The sequence below is a fragment of the Amblyomma maculatum genome, chromosome 9 (assembly GCF_055883805.1).
Source record: "Amblyomma maculatum isolate TAMU_Amacu chromosome 9, ASM5588380v1, whole genome shotgun sequence".
Taxonomy (NCBI): Eukaryota; Metazoa; Arthropoda; class Arachnida; order Ixodida; family Ixodidae; genus Amblyomma; species Amblyomma maculatum.
In genome coordinates this window covers 102,709,511-102,734,513 of record NC_139352.1, presented here as the reverse complement: position 1 = coordinate 102,734,513, position 25,003 = coordinate 102,709,511, and the positions used below count along the sequence as shown (strand labels likewise).

Genomic DNA, 25,003 nt, shown 5'->3' with positions numbered 1-25,003 from the left:
GAACTGATGAAGTTCCTTTCAATGCTTCATGAAAAGGGACTGCTGACGCGAGATTACTGAACGATACTCTTCTCCGTCAGCAGTGACTTCCAACAGTAGCTGCTCCATAGAGCGCCCGCTGGTTTCTGGAATGAACCAGTAGACAAGGGAGGCCCCCATCAGAGTGACGGCGCTGAAGAACCAGCCAGCAGCGACGAAGGTCAGCGTTTTCTGAACTGCACCGAAGAAGAGAGCCACGGCAAACGAGCTGAGCCAGTTAAAGGCGAACGCCAGGCTCAGCAGCATACCCCAGTCACGCAGTGGAACCTGCGCAGCCATTTCCAAACGGTGTGAACTGGGTGTGGCACACAGCGACCTCTCGATGACTACAAGCAGCGTAGCGAAAGGCTCGAGTTATTGTCGACCGCTTAGGCACTGCTGGCAGCTCGCTCTGTACACGGTCGTCATTTTTATTTCGCCGCCATCGATACTTACGGCTACAGCTGGGATTCGATGTCCCGAGCTTAGGTTCGTTAGCCACTGCCAAAGTCATACACGTTGCTGGCTGTAATCAGGGAAATTTGGGTGCCCATTTCCTAAAGAATACAGCAAAGGTATTAGATTAAAGAACTGCAATTGTTTTATTAGTTCACTGTGATTTCCATCTGCGTGAAGAACTTTAAGTAAATTATCTCTCACGCTAGACGGACGAGTTGTGTCGACAATTCTATCACGCTTCTCCTCCAACCCCATCTACCACTCTGCTTATTAACTACGAGAGAAGCCTAAGACATGCTCATCTGGAGGCCAGATCGCCGAGCGTACAGAAAATAGTGAGTGGTATCAGCGCCCCACAGAGGCACGAAACAAGGGCTACACAAAGCATCATAGGAATCAGCTGCATTTTCTCTGCAGAGGTGTTTGGGATTCATGCAGCAAGCTCAGCCCTGTGCAAAAAAAAGCTGTTTCTTAGCATTTTTATAGCACAAGCCATTCTACAGAGCTCCGCTTGGGCGTTATGTGGCTGAGATCCCAAGAACTTGGCAGGGGATCGGAGGTGTACTATACCGCGTAGCGAGTCCGCCAAATGGACTGAAAGCAAGTACATACTCTCCCACTAGCGCTTCTATCCAATGTGATATCATAGCGATAGCAATACTGCGGCAGGTTTCGGCCCGTCGCGTCGTTCAAGCAAGGCCCACGTTTGACCTTGAACAGCCGCGAAAAAGAGGAAGAACGCTCAATCACCGGCAGCTAATGCTTTCTCCTTTTCATTTATATGTGGCCGGTAGCTTACGATGTCGCGTCATACTCTTAAAGGATGAGCTTAAGTGTCCCCAATAATGTAGCACCTTACACTGATAAGGCCTGATAGGGGAATAATGTAGCAGGCAAAAGAAGCTTCCGTCGTGCTATGGCAATTCAACTACGGTTAACCAGAGTTAAACCACAATACTTTTTTATAATCCCAGAAAATAAAGAAATAAGCTATTTTGACTGCGCTACTCGACAGCTACGCATGCCGTGAGATCAGTTGAAGAAACACTTTCCATGGCATCTAGCCCTCTTGCACAGCTCATGTCTCTGCGATTCACGTTCCGAGCAAATTTTCCACTGCTGTGTCTCGGCAACTGTTTCTCTCTTGGGCCTTAGCTGCCTCCGCGGACGTTGGCGTAGCCAGAGAAGCGAGTATGACTTTTCTATCATCTCTGCTTGTCAGTTGGCGGTGGAGGCTCATGTTGGTCTTCAAGAAAAACCCCGAGGTCTTACTGAAGGATTGCTCAAAGTATCACATTGCTCCTTTCTTGCGCCGCTCGCTTTGCCACTGCGAAAGAAGGAGGTATTCGTGTAACGAGGGGGCCGAAAGTCGAGAAAATGCGTATACAGAAGGAGGAGGTGGAATTCTTTCAAGGTTGCAAAGTAAACTAGGCGGTTTCGTGTGTGTCATAAACAGCGTTAAAAACACTTAATATCACTCGTACCAAGACGACAAAAAACATGAGTGCATATTGCAGCGGGACGCTAAATTACCGCAATGGCTCTCTCCCATTGGAAAACATTCAGGCTCACAGTGCGTATGTTCTCAGAGCAGCAAGTCGTTTTTTCGCGGCATTCTAGGAGCCTACTATTATGCATTCTTAAAGTGTAAATCAAGTCGGAGACAAATTATAGTGACAATCCCTGGGTGAGAGCCTTGTATAAAACTGTATACCTGTATAAAAGGTGGTCGACAGCCACGATGACCCAACGGTTACCAGCTCGAGTGACTGGCAGTAGCCCGTAAAGATACATACCCAGCACTTCCACCACATTTAAGAATACGTTCAATCTCAGGTCGGTGTTCTGGTCGAACGTTCAACTAGCAAGCCAGTCTCTTGCGTCTTCTTCTTTTTCTGCTGTCTTCTTTGTTAGCACGCGCCTTTCGACATACGCTCGTCTTCTTTACAACATTCGCCGAGCGTTGGGGCAACACTACAAATTGTTTATTTATTCATTTATTTATCTTGTGTGCACCGACACAACTAATTCTTACGCGGCTTATTCTTTGGCTGTTTTTATTATTCCTGCGTCTACACAGCTCATCCTGGCCTTCTTAGCAATTTTGGATCGCAGTCTTGGGGTCAGTAGTTATTGCGCCTACGCTACTGTCCATGAGAGCTTAGGCAATGGCTACTTCGGCCTCCTCTGCTGACGTGACTGCCACTGCTGCAAAAATCCAGACTCGTCATTTCTCACTCGTACCATAGTGGCAAAGTATTTGATTTCCTTTTCTCTGGCCTCGTCGACGTAGCCTACAGCTCGGTCGCTACTGTATCTTGGATGCTTACCGCACTGTTTGCTCTCTAGATGCATGCCTTTCACTCCCATGTTTTCAAAGAGCGCCTTCTTTAGATCGTACGACAGCTAAGCTGTATAGTATCATGCAGCCTGCATTGCAGACCGAGAGCCTGAATATTTCTGCTTCCTTATGCGCCTTTGCGATCTCTTGAAATGTGTGGCATATGCTCACTTTAAGTAGCTTTTCAACGTTCGTGTACTGGGAAGTCCAAAATCTGCTTCGTAGACAGCGCTATGATTGCATCAACCGAATGTACCTGACGCGTTGAGGTTCCAGTAGGGTAGAAAGTATGTAATGGGGCTTATCCTGAAGGCTTTTACAGCTCGGACTTACTGAGCTTGTCTTACCAATCTCCTGATCAGTCCAAGTAGTCGTTCACTAGTGGATAAAAGCCCTCCGCGCTGCTCAAATTCTCAAAGCTACCAGCAGGGCACTGTCACGTTCCAAACGTACCAGCTCGGCGGCGAGTAGCCAGCTGATCGGTCCAAGCCCGAAGGAATAGCCTATCAGGTAGGCAACCAGCAACACAAAATTCAGGCCTCGCGCAACCGGGTGCTGATCCCCTGAGCGGCTGCACATGTCAACAACTCCTACAGCGAACAGCATTAACACGCACACACAGGACGACGCGAGGAAAAGCCGGCGACGACCAAGTGTGTCCATGATCGCCGCTGAGACCACGGAAGACAGCAGCTGCAATTTAACAAGAAAATGCACGTCAGACTAAATTAATTCCACGTATTCGCTATATCGTTATCTTGACCTTCTTTTCATATGACCACAATATTTTTCACCGCTTTCCAAGCAGTCCTCTCTTTCTCCAAAACCTTCATCCCATACCTGGCCTTCGTTTGTCATATGAACTTTATCCACATTCGTGCCACTTCTTTCCCAATTAACCTGCCTAAACAAGGTATTTTCCGATTACACCACAGCGCCGTCGACTGTCTCTTACAGCCATCTTGGTTTAATCCATTAGTTCCTTATTATTTCTTCTTGAATTGTGTTCTACAATTTAATGAAGCAACACAATGTGTCTGCCTACATAGTGTTGCTAGTAGCAATATGAAGGCTAAGGGCCAGGCGCCTCTGCAATCTTGCACTTGGCTGATGGCTTCCTTGCCTTCGGCTGCCTCCGATTAATAAATGCCGATGGAATAGTAGAGAGTTTAGAGTCCTTTTTTTGCATGCAGCAAATTTTAAGAGTGTGCGACTCAACCAGATTGTCCAGGAAGTGACCATTGTACCATTTTAATATAATTCTAGGTCACCCACACATCGTCGTTGAGCGTTGCCGATAGCGGCACGTCAGAGTTAATTTTAGGGCCTGAAAAAGCCAGATTAAGTCATAGTTACGCATTAACTGCCCTTTCGTTTGGTAAAGTACAGTCACTGCTAGGTTAAATAAGCCGATTATTCAAAAGAAACAGTGATCCTTAACCCGGGTTAAACAAAAACGTGCTGGAAGGCATGGCCAACTAGACAAAAGCCTTTGGCGCCTCTACTACGTACATGTGGGTGGCGCAGATTGTAGATGAACATTGTATGGGCGCTGGACACTTCGAAGTGCGAAAAACAACGGATTCATGATGAGAGAGGAGTCGCTCGTTAGCTTCATAGAGCAGCGACCACTGGGCTGCTAATGGTTCAGCCCGACCGATTCTGGGCAGCCAAACTGTCATTCGCTCCGCATCACCAGTCGCAAATGGTATTTTGAATAGCCGCTTGCCATGCTGTTGCTTTCTCCTGCGCTTCACTCGAAAGCGCAGCAACAGAGTATTGAGAACGAGGGCCTATACTAGAAACAGCACGGAAAGGGCGCGGAACGTAGCGAAACGTGCTATTCGTGTGCACATAGAACTAGGGGATGGGAGGAAGCAGCACCAAAACACGCGCGAAAGCATATAACAGCACTATTTGGCAAATAGGAGGGTACAACCTATGGGAAGGCGCAAGGAAGGAGGCAAGTGACAATTTTTACAAGATGGGAATAATGTCAAACCGAAAGCTTTTACAGGCTTATGAGTGTCCGTTCGTCCGTGTGTCCATGCGTCCGCGAGAAGTGTCACACTGCTTCACAAGATGGCACGGCATAGTGTGTGCGTGCGTGCGTGCGTGCGTGTGTGTGGGCGTGCGTGCGTGTGTGTGTGTGCGTGTGCGTGCGTGCGTGTGTGTGTGTGTGTGTGTGTGTGTGTGTGTGTGCGTGTGCGTGTGCGTGTGTGTGTGTGTGTGTGTGTGTGTGTGTGTGTGTGTGTGTGTGTGTGTGTGTGTGTGTGTGTGTGTGTGTGTGTGTGTGTGTGTGTGTGTGCGTGCGTTCGTTCGTTCGTGCGTGCGTGCGTGCGTGCGTGCGTGCGTGCGAAACGTTTATTTCCACCAGAAAGGAGGCCTCCTACTCCCCACCCCCGCACGCAAGCCTAGGGAACAGGGGCCGGGACCTCCGCGATTAGAGTTAGGCAAAGAGGTCTTGGTTCCTTGCGGCCTCTTCTGCTAGGCGGATGGCTAGCTTATGAAGAGTTGGGTCCTCGCTCCGCAGAAGGATTCCCCAGGCTTCTCTACTAACTATTTTTGTATTCGCCCCTGGGGAGCTAGCGCATTCCCACATTATGTAGTTGAGGAGCCCTCTTTCCCAACATTGCTTACATTTAGCGTCCTGTCTCATCTTTCTGGACGTGATAGGCCCAGACCGGGTAGATGTAATTCCCTGCCTGTAGACGCCGCCATGCGGTCGCCTCTTTGTTGCTCAGACGCTTATCCAGTGGTGACATATCAGTTTTCTGCTGTCTATAACTTTCGGCTATTTTTGTGTAATTTAACATACGTCCGCCCATGTACTGGCAATCGGGTGGCTCCCCGGTTACCCGAAAGTAGAGAGCTCGGGCCAGCTCAGGCCTCGTTCCCAGGAACAGACACGTGCGCTGGAGTCCATATTAAACTGGCTTTTCTATTCAGCTGTTTTCCGGTCAGGATTCTCACCGCTTCCGGTGCGATCCTGCCCTTCGCGTAATTTTAGATTGCTGTTTTATTGTCACTAATTATGAATTTTGTTTCCCTGCGCACGCAAGCGAGCGCTATCGCAACTTCTTAAGCTGTTTCGAAGTTACGGCTTCTAATACTGGGGCGCCTCTGCCGTTGACTACCTAGGCTACCGCGGCACCCAACTTTCCACTCTCCGCATCAACGTATGCAACTGCCTTGCTGTCAAGTGGCTCGAAGCGCTTTTTGAGTGCTTCTGCTCTCTTTTGCCTCCTTTCCGCTTTGAATATGGGGTGTATGTGTCGAGGAAGAGGGGAGATGATTAGCTTATCTCGATATGTCAGTGGGATGCTCGACTTTTGTTACTTCCCTTTGACTGCAAGCCTACCATACTTTAAATGCCTCTCCCTGTAGTTGTCTGGCTTAGCCTTTCAAGTTGCGACGCTCTGACTGCCTCTGCTATTTCTTCCCACGTATTGTGTACACCCATAGCGAGCAGCCTCTCTGTGGATGTACTCGTTGGTAGGCCCAGGTCCCTCTTTATGCATCGTCTAATGAGTGCTTCTAATTTTCTTTTTTCCTCTGCTCTAAGGTTTAATTATGGTGTAGAGTAGCTTATGCGGCTTATGACATATGCATACATAAGTCTGATTAAGCTTCTTCCATTAAGCATCGGCCCTTCAATGTTATGTTCCTGAATATGCCTAGAACTTGTGTTGCGTAGCCTTCCAGTTTCTTTAGTATCCCGTCGTTGTATCCGTTCTCTAGAATGAATAGTCCTGGGATTCGTGTTTGGTGAACCTTTGATACGGACATTCCATCCACTTTGAGATCGAATTCTCCGATTTGCTTGCACTTCAACGACTTTGAGTTTTAGACTAGTAGTCCTGATTTCTGCGGTGAGCATCAAAGCCTCCTACTAGCCACGTAGTCCACGGCTGTGTGCCGCTGCCAGCAGTCGCCTCTCTATGCTAGCATCACTCCCCTGGTTTACCCAGAGCTTGATGTCGTCCTGTACATGCTACATTTGAACCCCTCAATGTTGCTCAGCGCTTTTGGGAGACCCCTAATCGCCACGTTGAAGAAGAATGGGGAGAGACATGATCCCTGCGGTGTGCCCCTGCTCCTTGCTGCAATGTGGGAGACTCAATGTCTTGGAATTTAATGCCGGCTGTTCTGTCGGTTAAGACGTCTCTTATGTAATTATATGTTCTGGATCCCACTGCGATCTCCTGGAGACCGCTGAGAAGCGCCTCATGCCTGACGTTGTCGAAGGCTTTCATTAACTCTAGGCCCAAGAGTACTTTGGCGTCCCTAGATCGTGAGTATTATGTCTTGTTTTAGTCGGAGCATCACGTCCTGCGTGCACAATCCTGGTCGGAAACCAACCATCTCGTGCGGCCACAGGCTGTTTTGCTCCATGAAAGACGTTAGTCTCTGTTTGCACCACATGCTCCATTAATTTCCCTACGCACGAGCTTAAGGAAAGTTAAGGTTTTCCAGTTTTGGGGGCTTGCCCAGTTTTGGTATTAGGATTACGTTTGCCACTTTCCATTGCTGGAATAGCATAAAGTGAGATTGTAAGGTCATCAGCGCGTGACGTCATCGGTCACGACCAGACGTGGCGTCATGGCAGTTGTCTTCATCAGGCGATTTACACATATACGAATCTGACCCCACCGCGTATCCGATCCAGGCATCCGTGCTGCTCCTTTAATTTGGTGATTCATCGAACGCCGCACCACACAACATACCGAAGCTGACACAGTACAGCAAGAGTCAGCCGAATTTCAAAGGCTTTCGCCTCATCACACTTCAGAGGTACAAAGTGCAATAGCATTTTGTTTATTGCAGGACTTTAGTGGGCGCACCTAGACCCTTTACGGGGCCAATCACGCATGCGAATACGCATTTGCCATATCACGACGACGGTTGACTGCAGTGATGAAAAACAGCAAAGGGCTGGCATTTTCTATAGTCGGCAAACGTAGAATACACAATACGGCCTATTCGATTCAGCATTAAAGAACATGACAATGACACCGTTTTTTGCCTTCCACTGATTAGCAGTGTACGAATATAGTAGCCGAATTCACGTAGGTGTCATCCGTTATTGGCAATGCAGATGGAAGCAGACACGAACACACAGCAGCGCAACTGCAAAGAAGAGGTTTGGACTCTTCAGGCGCCTACTCTCAGCTGAGGATACAGTAAAAACGTTGTTCCTGAAAGATTCTAACTTATGGTTTAAAACAACCTTCGGTACGTTCATCTCGGCGTCCAATAGGCTCCTAAAGGACGAATGAATGGAATATAGGAGCGTCCCCTTTGAAACGGGGTGGTAGCAGTAGCTCTCATGCTCATTTTTCCCTATATCTTAATTATTGTTTTGCATTGGTTCCCTATACCATCATTCTATTAATTTAATTTTCTTCTACATTACTAACATTATGTCACTTTTCTGCTTTCAAGCCACCAATCTTCCAGTCGTGTTTTGCTAGCTTCCACTGGATGGAATGGATGGAATGGATGGAATTAGGAGCGTCCTCTTTGAAACGGGGTGGTCGCAGTAGCTATCATGCTCATTTTTCTCCCTATATCTTAATTATTGATTTAGATTGGTTAACTAAATCACTACTCCTGACGATAAGCGCCATCTATGGCAGAAAAATGAAAACTGGGAATATTGGGGGGGGGGGGGGGGGGGGGGGGGCGCCAGATGCGCTTTCTCCTTGCACTGCCGTTCTCCCGCTCCCTTCCGAGCATGTGCAGAGCTCGCGCGCTGCTTCTGCGGCGCACCCCAGAGTACCGTCAGCAGCACGGCTTGAAGGAAAATCTGATTGCTTGATTTTCATTTTCCGTAAATCTAACTTGAATAAGGTGGAAAAGTTCGTTTACAATGTGTACTCTCTGAAGCAGACAGTAGAAAACTACGATAAATACAGAACGCGATGTGCACTTAGGAAGTCCTCGATCGCATTGCAAACGCCGCGTCATTTGTGTTAGTCATTTTAAACGATAACTTATACAGCTCGTTCGCTCAATAGCCGCCAACATAGTAGCAGCAGTAGCCGTACCACATGTCGGAAATATTTACTCGAGGGCTGCGTAAAAAATTGCATCATGCTATAGAATGATACAAAACAATTTGTGGTTCTAGTAATTCATGATTGATTGACAAGCGATTTGATTCGCAGGCCACGGTCAATATTATTTGTCGTATACAGCATATTTTTCTAATGATGAAAGAAGGCGGTCTATACTTCGCATGTTCTCAAGGCGTCAAATTAATTTGTTACGATGTCCCTGAGAGGTTTGCGTTTAAACTTAAACATGGAGAAAAGCACAAGCGTTGTCCTGTGGGCAAGTATGGTTCTACCATTTTCGTACACCTAACTAACTAGCCTGCAGCAGTGCGATCGTGCACTTCAACTATTCTACGTAAATCAATTTACCTTTCTTGGTGCTTGTGCTATCTCTGGTAATAATCTCGCTTTCGCTCTGTATATTTCGCATCAGCTACAACATGGCCACCAATGTTCATCTGATTTGACAATGTGGCCTGAAATACAGTCCCCTCGAAGACATCAAGCGCAAGCATTATCTCTGGCCTTGTTCCTACGCTTGTCGAGAGACACTTTGTCTTCCGAGCATAGACTCTATATCGCCTCCTTTCCCACTCCGATAAAATTTGTTTCACGACTTTTACATCTAGTCTGTACCGTATTAAACCGGACAGTGTTGATCGTTCGTTCTGATTACCCTAAGCGGTTTATAATGCATCGAAATTCCTCCTAACGACATCCGCGACATCTCGAAAGTGGTTTTACACGAAGTGAGCCGCTCCATACGCACTTGCAGCAACGTCAAGATGATGGCAAATTCGGTCGACGGAAGCGGCACACCAGCAGCTAGCGCCAGGTTTTCGGCGCACTGTGGCGCCAAAACGATGCCCGTCAACTGCTGCACGAACATAACGTGGTAGGCCAGGAGTACGTTGACCGCTGAAGGAGGAACCCAGATGAACGCATCGTCGGTACGGTGACCCTCGCGATCTTCATTGGTTCCCCTGCGTCGGAGCAGACTGAGGGCCTGCACAAATAACCTCTTCATTTCAAGCACTACTTTACTGGAGGACGATATTGGGGCGGCAAGCCGATGAACGCAACGAACAAAGAACGGAGAGATGATGTTCGATAACCGTGAGATGCTTTTAATGATTCCCAGCGGGCCTAGCGCGAGCGCTCCTGCCCGCGCCACTGCCCGTTTCTTCCTAGTCCGTAACAATATAGCCTGTACTGAAATATAACTGCGGTTCCATGCTGATTAGAGGGAACCTAGCAGTGTCATTTATCAAAATGCGACGTTGTCAAGTTCAGACATCTACAAGTTGCAAAGCGAGGCAAGAATTGAGGCAACAACGTACTGGCAACTAGAGTTGCAACGCACAACAAGCAAAGTGCCATCCATTACTGCAGGTTATAACATCCCCCTCAAAAGACGTTCCTCTGCCATTGTCTTCAACAATCAGTCACGACATCGCGGTTAGTCTTCTGGCGCGATGTTGCAGGTGGTGTACACTATATATTTACATGCAATTAGATTAAAAGCGACGTCATCACAAACGGTTAACGCCATTGACTGGCTATGAGGGGCCCGCCGTTTTCTTCTTGAGCTGTATCCAACGATATTCTGGGTACCAGCAATTGATATTAAGGCGCTTCGTAGTCTACAATATATTACCTGCACTATGACAAGTCTTGTGTGTCGCAATAAATGTAATCACCGATACTCGTAAGAAGAAGTTAATAATGAAGCGCAATCATATCACATCGAATCAGAGAGGAGCCGATTATGACCGCCCATGAAGCTGCTAACAGCGGGAAGACTTTTTTTACACTGACTAGAAAAAAACTGTTGCTGCAAAACCCTACCTCGAATTTTTCGCCGCTCCGGCACAAAGACATTACTACGACCGTTGCACACGGTCCTCTCCTGTACCTCTCCCAGCGCCGGTGCTGCCAGGTGTACCTCACACCACTCGAACATCCCTTACTCACTCCTCCCAGATAATTCATTCTCCCTTTTATCAGTAATTCATTAACACCCTATTCACGTTATTTAAAGAAAACTGGCTTCGTGTAAACAACATAAGGAGCAGCTTATTGAACACATGGTATACTTGGGGAAAAGGATGTCTGATATTCTGTGTATGGCTGTTCTCCTCGGCTAGCGCATGGAGCTCACCAAAGCGGTAACTTGTTTTGAAAATACTTTTTCCGTTCTCTCCTCATCCTGTCACATACAGAAGCAACATCTCAATATCTCAAAAGATCGTGATCCCTTGAGCCTACAGAACAGAGCGTCCTTATTCAATATCACCCGCTCAACCATCCCTCACAACCGGATCTTCGAATTTCTCCTAACAGATGCTACCTGGCATTTAGCCATTCAGTGTAACTGCCTAAATCCTAAATCCAACCCCACGCTCCATCATCACTGGATTCTCACCCTCTACTTCGTCCATCAGGTTATCTTCTTTTAGGAAACCCGTCATGGGGAGGTGAACATTTCTGGGAATCGCTTTCATGATCATCCACTGAGGTCTCAATCATTTCCTCGTTCATTAGACGTATCCTGCAGTGTGAACTGCGACTCTCCCACACCTCCTACAAACCACCAGATTGAATCCTGTCTAGCAGTCCACGAAACATGAATATTTGTTTTTCCAATCGTCCTAACGAACGGAAACTCTTCAAAGCACATTTCAACTTCACTGCAGACTCGCAATAAGTATGACGCCCTTTGAAGCGGCGAGTATAATGTCCCACACGCCAGCGGTCGACATCACACCACCCAACATCCAGGCAGACTTCAGTACTCCTCAGCATTATTTTAATAAAATCGATAACCCCGACATCCTGTCCCGGGAAGTTGTAGACTGTCAGCTATCTAGCTTCCTTGACTCACCCTTTTTCGGATCTGCATATGAATCCTTGCCCCGCACTCAAGGACATTTTTAAAGGTAATATATTCAGCTTAATTCACAACATATCTGCCCTCGAAAACGCAAAACTCATGTCAGCCACAAAACCTGGAATGAGTTCTGCTGAACCTAGAGAATTAGAATCGCACCACTGCTTCGTATGGGTGATGGGTTCGATTTGCAAATTGGGCGGAGGAACCATTACAAAGACGAAGTCACGACGGCCAGCACCCACACCCTCCTCTGATCTATCTGCGGAAGTGCACAGATAAGTCAGTAGCCCCAAAATTATCAGCTTAAGATCTTTAAACATTCATGTCATCAGCACTATACTTCCCTTGGAAGTATAAATTAGACTCCAATATGTGAAGAGGTTACCCGTTGCTTGACGAAAAAATCTCCATGGCGCCTACTTCTTGCTTTAACATTCCCGCTGCTTTCACCCGTGGCACCCCGCAAGATGCTGTTCTGTCCACCTTCGTATGCTCCCTCTTTCCCGCCAACTCTAAAAATCCACACCTGTCTCAAGTGCATTATGCTGATGACCTCACACACAAGTGCACGCAAAGCTTAACAGCAGGGATCGAGGCCAAGATCCAACAGGGCCTCAATATTATCGCGAGTTCTTGGCGGCCCGAGGCGGCATCCAAAAGGACAGGGCCAAGGACAGGGCCGGCGCACACAAAGCGACTATGTTCGCTTCTTCTTTCCTGTCTCATCTGTAAACGGTGTTTTTCGTCGTTTCCTTCTAATATGAACCAACCAACCCGACTCTACCCTCTTCTTTTCCAGACATTCTCTGAAATTAAACTGCAATCAAATTAGTGATCTTTATCTGGTGTCTATGGGCAGGGTGACGCAAAGTGTACTCCGTCACTTCAACTTACCAATACGGCTTATATATAACCACAGGTCACTTGCCATTTTGTTTCTGCTAGCACAAGCCTTTTTCTCTGCTTTTTAAGTCACGCTGGGCAGTATTAAATCCCTTGTTCTTCTGTCATTGGCTCTAGGCCTGCCTTGTTTACATCGTAATATGTCCCATAGAGCTACGCGGCTCACCATAAAAAGGCTAAAGTCACCTTAAAAAAGACCCATGTTTGAAACATTATCTGTCCGCAAAAATGTTCGCCTGCGCGAAACAACTCACCTGTGCGGCGCTGTGCCTGCGCGCGTGCGCCAGAAGCCAACGCGGGGATTCGACCGTGTGAAAGGCCGCAGCAGCGAAAAGCACAGCTGGCAATGCGCAGGCGGCTGCCAGCCACGACCAGTCCAGGAAGTGGCCCATGCAGCGACACAGCAGCACGCCTGCCCCCACGGACACGTACAGGCATCCGCCCTGGAAAGTGGTATTGTTCACTTCCCTCCACGTTTATATCAAGCTTTGGAGACTACTATTCCTGTTTGTTATTCACTCTTTGGTATTGAATGATATTTCTTCTTGGAAACTTAAAAATTATTGCGGATATTCACAACACAAAGTTTTGTACGATTTGTCCTCGCCCAAGTTGAAAAACTATAACTGCTGTGCACTGCTGGTGACACTGTCCAGCATCAGCCATATTATTGACGCCAGTTTTCAGGACAGCGATCAGAAGTGAAAAACGTTCAAACGTCGGTCATTCGTGAAAGTCGACACCCTTCCACCAGCGGGGTATGGGCGTGGATAACGCTTCAGCAGGTGGCATAATCAGCATGCTCCTGTCATGGCCTGCGAGACGTCATTCACCGCAGCATGCTGCACTGGGAGCACGAAGGAAAAATTAAGTTATAAACAACGCAAATCTTCATAAATTGCATCCATGTCATTACTTCCACAAAAATAAACTGCGTTGAGTAGCGTTTAACCCGCTACTAGTAAATTGAGCTTTTTATATTGCAGTTTCATTTTTATGGTATTCAGGAGGCAAGACTATAGTTTGACTAAAATTCTGACAGACGCTCATTCATTTAAGTGCGACCACGTTATGGACCAAAAAGTTTGTATTTAGGCTGATTGCGGATTATTATTTTTCTGCGACAAATGCAATTGCAATCAGCCCCGGCTTTTGCTTAGAGCATGTGCCGCAGTATTTTTGGTGCCGACAATTTTTATCAAAATATAGGAATCGCAGGCTCCCATGAGCGACCACCCAAGAAGATGAATATGTATATATTTCTTTTTTCATTTAATACTATTACTGCAGTCCATGCTTTAACGTGTCCTGCGCGCCATTTTGGTCCCATACAATATCTGCCTGTTTCGGTTGTACACACTACGAAAACACTCACCCAACGTCACAACCCCAATCATGAACGCACTAGAACGTTACACTGTGACGTCGTTAACTAGGTTATATCGCTTTATAAGATAAGCCAGAAAAATGTCTGGTCTACAAAATAGGTTTCAGTCATCAGTTATTCAAAAACAACCTTCTAAAATGCGCACAAGATATACGCAGAAACTTGTGCGTAGACTTTGTGCGTTAGGGAAGCGCGAGTACTAGCCGACATCTATTGGGGTGAAAATTGGGTTTTCCTCCCATTTTGAGAACTGTGTCCTTCGTGCAATTCCTGGGTAAACCGCGTTTTACCCGAAGACGAAGGGCGCTGCTCTACAGGCAGCATCCGTCTACATGAAACGGTCGTTGAAGTTAGACGTTAGCAAACGGAAGCGTCTCGAGTAGCGACATTCCGCGCTGATTTCAAGCCACTGCCCTAAACCAGAAAATAGAGAGCGTAGAGATTCAGACATATATAGTTATTTCAATTATATAGGAGGCCTTGTTGCAGCCGATAACAACACACAAGCCACTGGATGCATTTCAAGCAAAGTTTTTGTTTGGTTTATAGGTTTAGCGTCCCTCCAAAGCGACTCAGCTTTCAGAGACGCTGTAGTTAAGGGCGCCGCAAATCGCGACCATCTGGAGTTATTTGACTTTCACTGACATCATGCAGCGCGATGCTGCCTTGCTTTTTGCATCTACAGAAAAGCGTCCACCACGGACGAGATTCGATCCCGCATCCTTGGTCCCACCAGTCGAACGTCCTAACCACTGTGCCACAGCAATAGAGCTTTCCAGCAAGGACCATCCTGCACACAAGCAATGCTCCACCTCAGAGTAGAAAAAAGGGTACTCGAAAGTATTACAGTGGACACTCGATTTAACGAAGTTGAAGGAGAGCCGTGAATTACTTCGTTAAATCGACTGAGGCATTTCTCGGTCCTAAAATTTGGTGCATCTCATTATAAGAAGCGGCAGTATCCAAAAAGCAGCTGCAGCATCATACTTGCAAATTCTTATGCTCCCAAAATGAAATGCGGCCAGCAAAAATGACCGGTGCCGGTAGCACACAAGAAACAAAAATTGTTACTCATCAAGAAGAGCCCGAGAGGACTGCAAATTTGTTTTCCACCAAAGAAGCGATGATTTTGCCTGCGTAAAAAACGCTGGATGTCATATTCGCGCAAAAAACGATGACATCCAGCGTCATCTGCTGATGTCGCTGATTTGAAAGATATGATCGTGACGACGAAGTGAAAGAAGCCCACTTGGTGTAACTATAAAAACGACACTGTATTTAGTAGTCTTTTGCTAATGACCCAATGTTCTCGATTTGTGAAATTCTACTCTAATTCAGCAGGCTTTTTATTGCGAAAGCAATACTCCGACAGCCAAAGCGAGACCTCGGGTGGCAGCGGTGACGCCGTGAAGAGACGTAGCTATGCCGGGAAGAGGCGTAGCTACGGTCGCCTAAAAAAACAGCCTGCCATGACATTTGAATTCACGACACCCTTATGCCACGAGCAGGAGCTGCTAACTCGGGTCGCTCCTTTTATATGGGAGGGTGATATCGGAATTAGCCTGCCAAAACCGGTTGTATTCTCGTTACCCCTACGACTCGCAGGCACGTCCATACGGCTTGACTGAAGCGTGACTTTATATGTGGGTTGGTAGCTTAAACTCACGTCATACACCTAAATAATGAGCTTAAGTGTCCCCAATAATGCAGCACCTTACACTGATAGGGCGTGATAGGGGAATAATGTCGCAAGCAAAAGAAGCTTCCTCCGTTGCTTTCGCAATTCAACTAGGGTTAACCATAGCTAAACTATAACTATTTTTTAATCACGGTATTTTGCAGCTCTGTGGCACTTGTTTGAGGTAACTTCACAAAATTATGTTGCCAGAAAAGATCATTTCTGTGGTCTGAACATGCTCACTGCGAAATAGAGTGCCAACGGTTTGTTGGGACAACAGGAAATTTTCCATAATGTTTTAGCTTGGTGGGCATCCACAGTATCGCTAACAAGGGAAATAAAATCACATATTGTAAGATGGGGATTTATTGAGCAGATCAGCAGGACTCGATCAGCAGGACTGGGCAAATCAGCGGCGAACACAGCGACAGCGAACATAGTCAGGTCCAACACGCGCAGCGATCACAATGCCACTGCCTGGAATGTTTCTCGTGCACTACTTCCTCTTCACAATTTACCCGCGGGACGAAGAGGAGACATCCTGGCCACTTACAGCGTGAGCAAGACGGCAGGGTCATAATAGGGTTTGAGGCGCCGGACGTGAACAATCTCTCGTCCACGCCGGCGTAGATCATGAGACGGCGTAAAAGGTTCCACCACATAATTAACCGGGGAGGTACGCTCCAGAACTCGGTATGGGTCATGGTATTTAGCAAAAAATTTTGAAGAGATTCCAGGAGCATTGGAAGGTGTCCACAGCCACACAAGAGCGCCAGACGAGAAGTCCAGTGTCGAGTGTTGGTTGTCATGGTTGGATTTATGGCGGTACTGGGTGTTAGCTGTGAATTCGCGGGCAATTTGTCAGCAGTCTTCCGCATGCTGGGCTGCTTGAGGCGCAGGAGTATACTCTGATATGTCTGGCTGATACGGGAGTATGGTGTCGATTGTAGCAGAGGGGTGACGGCCGTAGAGGAGAAAAAAAGGAGAGAAGCCAGTAGCAGACTGTGTTGCGGTATTATAAGCGTGACATACGGAAGGACGAGGTCCCAATTTGAGTGGTTAGAGGAGACGTACATAGAGAGCATGTCGCCAAGGGTACGATTCAAACGCTCAGTGAGGCCATTAGTCTGGAGATGATAGGCGGAGGTGGTTCTATGAATAATGTTGCATTTGGTGTGCAAGGCTTTCACAACCTCACTCAAGAAAACGCGTCCTCTGTCGCTGAGCAGCTCTCGAGGTGCGCCGTGGCGAAGAACAAATCGCTGCAAAATGAAGGAAGCTACTTCTGACGCTGTGGCAGATGGAAGTGAGACGGTTTCTGTATACCTCGTCAGATGATCAACGGCTACGATAGTCCAGCGGTTTCTGTCTGCAATGTAGGGACGTGGCCCGTACAAATCAGTACCGACGCGGTCAGAACGTTGAGGAGATGACTTGCGACGTTGACAGGTGAGGCATGAGTGAACATACTTCAGTACGAAGGAGTACATGCCGCGCCAGTAGTAACGCAGCCGGAGACGAGTGTATGTCTTGAAGACGCCCGCATGACCGGATTGTGGGACAGCGTGGAAATAGTCAGAGATTTGCGAACGTAGCTGATGGGGAATAACTAACAACCACTTGCGGCCATCTGCGCAGTAGTTGCGGCGGTAGAGGAGGTTATCACGAATTTCCAATTGGGAAGCATGGCAGCGGAGAGCACGCGATGGAGAAGCAGCTGTAGGATTGGAGATAAAATTGAGGAGAGAATTTATCCAAGGATCTTGCCGCTGCGCTGACGGCATGTCATTGATGTGAAGCGATGGCGGGGGATCGTCTTAAGAGAAAAGGCTCGCGACCTCAGCTGTAAGGCGGCAGCGGGAAAGTGCATCGGCCTCGTGATGCTTGCGACCGGAGCGGTAAACAACGCGGACATCACATTCCTGAAGGCGAAGAGCCCATCTTGCCAGTGTGCCGGACGGGTCTTTCAGTGAGGAAAGCCAGCAAAGTGCATGGTGGTCCGTCACTACGTCAAAAGGGCGGCCATAGATGTAAGGGCGGAATTTAGTAAGAGCCCAAATAATCGCTAAGCACTCTTTTTCAGTAATAGAGTAATTGAATTCAGCCTTCGTGAGTGTACGGCTAGCATAGGCGACCGCGTATTCAATATAACCTTATTTACGCTGAGCGAACACAGCGCCGAGACCAATACCTCTGGCGTCCGTGTGGACCTCAGTAGGCGCTGTGGGTTCGAAGTGACGTAGGACAGGCGGTGCCGTGAGGATGCGGCGTAAAGCATCGAAGGCATCGTCGCAGGTTGGCGACCATGACGATGCCGGACAGGTCTGTCAAGGGAGCAGCAATGGAAGCAAAATTTCTAATAAAGCGGCGAAAGTAAGAGCACAGCCCGAGGAAGCTAGGTAGATCTTTGATGGAAGTCGGTTTGGGAAAGGCTGCTACGGCACAATGTTTGGCAGGATCTGGAGATACACCTTCTTTGGAGACAACATGGCCGAAAATGGTGAGCTGGCGGCCGGCAAAACGACATTTTTTTCAAATTGAGCTGCAGTCCAGCATCAGATAGGCAGGTCAAAACGTGATTTAGACGGTAGAGGTGTGTGTCAAAATCCGGTCAATGTCGTCGAGGTAGCAGAGGCACGTCTTCCACTTTAGGCCACGAAAAATGGTGTCCATCATCCGCTCAAATGTTGCCGGAGCATTACAAAGGCCAAACGGCATAACTGTGAATTCGTACAAGCCGTCGGGAGTTACAAAGGCTGTTTTGGGGCAATCAGCCGCTTCCAGGGGAACTTGCCAGTACTCGGAACGTAAATCTAGGGAAGAAAAGAGCTCGGCGCCTTGCAAACAATCGAGAGCGTCGTCGATGCGTGGGAGAAGGTAGACGTCCTTTCACGTAATCTTATTAAGGCGGCAATAACCGATACAGAAGCGGATACAACCATCTTTATTTTTTACGACGACAACAAGGGACACCCAAGGGCTGCTTGAGTGCTGAATCACGCCATTCTGAATCATTAGGTCGACTTGTTCTTCAATAGCCTGGCGTTCCGTTGCAGACACACTATATGGGCGCTGTCGCAGTGGTGCGTGGGTGCCGGTACCAATGCGATGAGTTACTGTAGAAGTTTGACCGAAACAACTCTGATGAGAGTCGAAGGAAGAGCGAAATTGATGTAGTCAGAGAAGCTGGCTTCGAACACGGACCATGATGGAATGTCCGCTTCATGGTTTCGAAACCATAGATTGGCTACGCCGGTGAGATAGAAAATCACGTTGCTTAATTTCGTTTCCGCGTCCCATTTGTTGTAAGCGCTCACTAGCTCATAGGATGTGAGCCAGTCCTCGACGTCATGGTCGTCAGTGTCGCTGAAGATGGCGGGGTCTCGCTGGCGGAAGGAGCCGGAACAGATGATGGCCGAGCCAACTTGTACGGCTTGGTGGTTAACGTCCTCAGGCATTGCAGGAGGTGGTAATGTGTGGCTGCGGAGTTCCAGGGCGAGAGGATAGATCTTACCCAGCACCTCCACCAAATGTAAGATGTGGGTTTATTGAGCAGATCAGCAGGACTCGATCAGCAGGACTGGGCAGATCAGCGGCGAACACAGCGACAGCGAACACAGTCAGGTCCAACACGCGCAGCGATCACGATGCCACTGCCTGGAATGTTCCTCGTGCACTACTTCCTCTTCACAATATTCCTATTTATATTGCTTTTCTAAATAATTTGAGCTCTTGTTACGTTCAAACTCTGAACTTTGGCTACCATTCCTTCTCTTATCATGTGCGATGATTTGGTGGTAATTTTGCTCCGTGATTTAAGTTTCACTTCGTCTGTAAACTCTTCACACTTTAGTTTGTGGAAGGAGCTCAGTAAGAAAGCTAGTGCTTCGTCTGCCGTAGCCGTATTTCAGGGCTACCTGTTTACCTGAGAGCATACAAAGTAGCGGACCCAGCGATGGCTACTAATGTTCCTTCCGGCCATGCATCCTTCACGCGTATTCGCTCCAAGGCGAGACTCACACTACACGGTCAATATAGGCATAACAAAGATATTACCACGTAGTGGTGACGAGGTCGACGACACAAATGAAGGGGGTCGATGATTGCACTAAAGAAACTCTTTATTTGGGCTGACTTGCGCTTGCAAAAGAACTAAGCAACTCGGCGGCGGCGATAGAAACAATCGTGCTCGTCGATCGTCGGACAAAGAATGCCCGTCACACTCGTCAACGCTCAATTTAAAGGCTGCACAGAACAATCTAGATAACGTCGCAAACAGCTACCAGCACGGGCTGGAACATTGTGGAAAGACACCCGAGTGGCCGGAACCTTCGAGACAGATCTCGGTGCATCTTGCGCTACAACAAAACTGATGAAGGTGTGACTCGCGACATCGAGCATTAACAAACAAAGATTACGGAACTGATACGCGGTCCAGAATCAGAGTCATAAGCCTGTATGCCGGCGGCTGTTAAAAAACAACAAATACTGTTTTGAAGGTTTCGCGGCAATATACTAACACTAGAGGGAGGGTATCAAGGAGGATGCGAGGTAATTAAAAAGGATGCCAACATGACAATGACACATCAGAAGAATTTGATGGACACTTTAACTCGTTATTTATTGGCGTGGTGAATGGCGTGGTGAATGGCGTTAATGGCATTGGTCTGCAGCTTTTCTCCCGGATATTCTTTACGCATGCGCACACCCTTAATTGACACGCGCTTTGTCAGGCGACTAATTATATATATATTTCATCTGTAAGAATTAGGTGGGTATGCTTTTTGAAGGTCATGTCATCTGAAGTTTGTCGGCAGGATTTAGTTGGAACGGAATGAGCGATAAGAAAACGAATGGTTGCACTAGATAGAGCATAATAAAATATCTCGCTGGGGAAAACGTTTGGTGCATGAAAATTAATTATTTATTTAGAGCCAATTAGGTCAATCAGACGTCGGGTATGCCGTATCACCAGTACTTTGGGGGCAGCATTACGTTCGAAGGAAACGAGTGATAAGAAAACAATAGCTGCACAAGCTAAAAGATGAAACAATCTCGCTGAGGAGAAATTAGGTGCATGTAGAGTAATTTGTTAATAATTATATTAAGTCCGAACCCGAAAGGGGTCACAAGGGGGTAATGCCGACGTCGAAGGGGAGTCACGTGGTACCTAACTTCCGTGGGGTCGTCATAGTGTGATGTCACAAACCGGAAGCCTATTATCTTGTTTCGTGTCTCATCTTTGTTCCACAAGGAATGCTTATGAATGCCCCTAATGCCGATGCCGCACTGATCTCAAACGGTTTTGAAACGTATACCTCTAGTACCGTATACATATTCATTAACATACTGTTGAAAACTACGGATATGTGAAGGATCCATCTCGACATAGATAAAAGGCCCCAATTTTACCCAAGTCCTACGGGCGTGCCTACAGAAATAGAGCTACCACCCTTGGCTCAAAATCAAACGGTCCTGGAGGATTCGCTTCTCGTCTCCTCCTCTCATGTCAGAGGAGCTACTGGAATTGACAGCTCGTATAAACTCGGTCATGTAGTGTGACCTAATGATGTCACACAACGCGTTGACCAGAGCACGTTATCTGCCAGCTAGTCTATGAGATCCATGCTCTAGATTTTTCGCCCGCCGACGACAGATTTTCTGCAGAAAACAGCCTTAATAACGCTGCTTAGTTTAACGCAACACTTAGTGCTGACGTTCCCGTTTGGAGCAATCTTCCTCAGCATTCTTCCACATTTTTTTTCCTGTCGACTTCCTTATCATCAGTCATCATCATCAGCTGACAGTGCCTGCAAGGCGAAGGCGTCTCCATACGCCTCCAAGTGACCCGATTCTGTACTAACTGCATCTGTTTGACCGCTACAACCTCCTTAACCTCAACTACCCACTTCCTGCCGCCCCCTGCTACGCTTTCCTTCCCTTCGAATGCAATTTGTTACCTTATGCGACCATCACTTATCCTCTATTAGCACTACATGTCCGGTCCATGTCCATTTCATATTGATTTCTCCTATAATGTCAATTATTCGAGTTATTTCTCTGACCCACTCTGCAGGCTTATCTTCAATACGTGGGACCAAACGGACTTCAACTTTGTCCTTTTGACGCTCGAGCATTGTCCTAATAAGACCTGCTGGAAACTATCAATGGGACATCGCCGTCCCCCTTAATAAGCGCTACGGCGTACACGTACTAGGAGTCCCCTACTTTCCGTAGCGGCCACCTCGACCACGTAGACGGGTGCGCAAAGGGAAACCAAGCCAACGGAGAAGCCCACGGCGAAGTGGCCGGCGTATAGGCTTAGCGAGCTGCCAGCCGAGTGGAGGCCGACCCAGCTCACGAGGAAGCATACGGAGCAGCCAAGAAGTCCTTGGCTCCGGCCCAGCCACTGGCACAGGACTCCTCCACACACGCTGCCCAGCACGGCTCCCGGTGACAGCATGCGGTTGAACCTGGACACAGACACGTGTTAGTCGCACGTCATTTCGCTTATACCTGTATGGCCAGCAAGTTGGACAGACTTCTAATCCTGAAGTCAGCTATTCGCAAACGTCTGCTACTGGGGTACGCCAAGAATAACTACCAAGAGTTTGCTAGTAATTTAGAAATTACCAGTTCCTTTCTTATTGATCAGTCAATAACCATTATATTCTTCCTTCACCTGGTCACGACACCGTGTTTGGATTTCACTTTTAAAATAATTTCAGCTCCGTTCCTCAATATGAGTTAATGATAACAGTAAAAAAAGGGACTACAGAGTTTTGGTCCTCTCGCCTCTCGGAAAAGAGACTTTCCTTCGATCTACAATTTGCTACGAGACGGCGCTTTTTTGTCAGCTGGTCACCAAACGACTTTAAATTTTACGTTCTGAGCACCTCTAGTCTCAGAAGGAGAAAATGGAATGTGGCTACATTTTATTTTATTTTATTTTATTTTATCAGGTCACGCATCCTACCTCTTTCCTGTGAGCCATTTTGAGCGCATGGTACCAAACACATACGTTCCTGTATTGAAAACGTTAGTGGGATTTATGCATTGCTTAAGCCTAATAACACGAACGAAAGCTGTGAGCGGTAATCCCTGTAACCCCGCCTTCAACAACCTGCGGCCTTTTTTTTTTAATCGACAGCGTAACGGCACCGTGTCGCTGAAAAGCTGGCGTCACTTTTGTTGTTGTCAATGTCCGTTGTAACATGAATATAAACAATGAATTAAAGGAATTCCGAACATACCAGGATTCAACCTCCCGGCCTTCTGATTGCGGGACCAGCATGCTACCGTTACACCAGTTTTTTTTTTATATTGCACCCAAAATATACAATATTTACAAAGGAGCCGCCAGCCATATTTGATTTACGTACCAGGTTTAAAATTATTTTAATGATTAAAAAATTTCAATGTGTCAGTCATATGCAGATTCCACAAGTTTTCATAAGTTCACAATCTCTTGCAGCCCTTTCCTTAAAGTATTTTCTAACTGCCCGTACATGAAGCGATGCATGACGCACTGCCAGCCTGCTTCCCCACATACTGCGCAGGCCCAACGCCATTAAAAGATCATATGGAATACCGTCCTCATTTTCAGTCTGGAGATACCTTATTCCGTGAGGGTCAAGCGGAAAATCCTTTAAAAAGTTCTTTGGAGAACGTCCCAGAAGAAAACTGCTTCCCAGCAGTCCAAGAAAACATGCTCTATGGCTTCATCCTTTTTACATAAGAAACAGTGGACTCCCATGGGACAAATATCCCTTTCTCTTGATAACCCGCTATGTAGACAAAAAAAGAAAGTTTTGACTGCATGAGTAATGTCCATTTTTTAGCTCTTTTAAGGACATCTTGGCCATGGCTAGCACTGTACACGGTCCTAAACCATTGTTAAGGGAAGAGTGAGTCACATATATATCTGCTACGTCCCTTCCGTGTCACATTACTAAGATAATGCGATAAAAATGATGTATAAAAAAGTGACTATCTTGAAGAACTTCTTTCAAATATTCCGTAATATTCCCTTGAATACAGTGCGCTGTAATGAAAAATTCACGCAAACCTCTACTAAATCTCAACTGAATAAAAACATGTAAAAAGGAGCCCTTAGTATCCCTAAACAAAATTAAACGGCTAACTGTCGCACAAATAAATGACATGCAAACTGTGCGTGAAGTTCCGTTGGTTCTTTTTGCTCTGTGCACCACAGACGGTAAGTTGAGACGACTTGAAGGCAGTAGCTTGAGAGAAGAATAACTGGATATTTATACACACAGAAAACATTCACAACATTTACATCAGAGTTGCAAGGTGGAACTGGCTAACAAGGAAATATTCCCACCTCTGCATAGCCGAAGCTGCAGAGTATTTAAACCTAGCCCAGGACGCCGGACTGGACACACGGGCTCAGTTTAAGCAACGTCCAATCACCACAGACGTCCACATAATTGGTTCGTTGCGACGAACAACTCCCCCTTCTACCTTAACAGGACTAAAACCCTCTGTCTACGAAAAAAAGGAAGAGCAAAACTAATAGGGTCACGTCCTTCCTACCTTCCACGGTACACCTGGTCGTTCACCTGGCCGTTGCAATGTTAGAGTCAATGAGTAACGCTGCTACCAAAAACACCGCTGCGGCTGCGTTTCGATGGAGGCGAAACGAAGAGGCGTCTGTGTGCTGTGCGATGTCAGCGCACGTTAAAGATAAAAGACTTCTTATCGGGCAGAAAAGCCTGCATGATATTGTTACGGGGATGTACTTGATGTAAAAGCACTGCGATGGGCTGAACTCGACGCCTAGACTTCAGTAGCCGTGCAGTATCCACTCTGTAAGCGTCGTCCTCTTTCTCAACGCTTTGTCGTGTCCGTGTTCCTCGGTCGTCGTCTCCGTCAGTGAGCACATCACTTTGGTGCCACGTTTCCAGGTAACACTACCCCCCTCGGCAAAAGGCAACGTCGCGGTGCGTATTAGGCGTGCGATGTGGAGGGGGAGTAATATGGCTTTAGGCGGGCGACATGTACGATTTCGGAAGTGGGTGTAGCAGTCGGTGACTTTGGGTGGAGCGGTGAAATCTCATAGGTCACGTCGGTCACTACACGGTAAGGACCTGTGTAGTGGGGCAGAAGTTTTTGACACAACCCCACACGACGGCACGGAAGCCAGAGCAACACCAGAGATCCGGGAGGATAGTGCACATCGCGGTGGTGAGCGTCGTAGCGGCGTTTTTGAGCTCCTTGAGAGATGGTGAGATTGTGACGA

General features: G+C 47.3%; 1 protein-coding gene across 1 annotated transcript; it reads right to left on the bottom strand.

Moving 5' to 3' along the window:
* Positions 1-18: 18 nt before the first annotated feature.
* Positions 19-23,032, bottom strand: LOC146180070 (facilitated trehalose transporter Tret1-like). Its single transcript, XM_084580319.1, has 6 exons — positions 22,992-23,032; positions 21,953-22,211; positions 12,928-13,116; positions 9,647-9,883; positions 3,272-3,511; positions 19-306 (listed from the first exon to the last, which is right to left on the bottom strand). Exons 1-6 carry the CDS (start codon positions 23,030-23,032, stop codon positions 19-21), a joined length of 1,254 nt encoding a protein of 417 aa, XP_084436445.1.
* Between the last annotated feature and the right edge of the window lie 1,971 nt (positions 23,033-25,003).

Excerpts from the sequence above, each read along its gene's own strand:
- LOC146180070 (XM_084580319.1), bottom strand. The coding sequence starts at position 23,032 with ATGCTGGTCCCGCAATCAGAAGGCCGGGAGGTTGAATCCTG. Across the intron at positions 22,212-22,991 it reads GGCCGGGAGGTTGAATCCTG|GTTCAACCGCATGCTGTCAC; the intron begins GTATGTTCGGAA and ends GTCTGTGTCCAG. Across the intron at positions 307-3,271 it reads GGCTACTCGCCGCCGAGCTG|GTTCCACTGCGTGACTGGGG; the intron begins GTACGTTTGGAA and ends ATGGCTGCGCAG.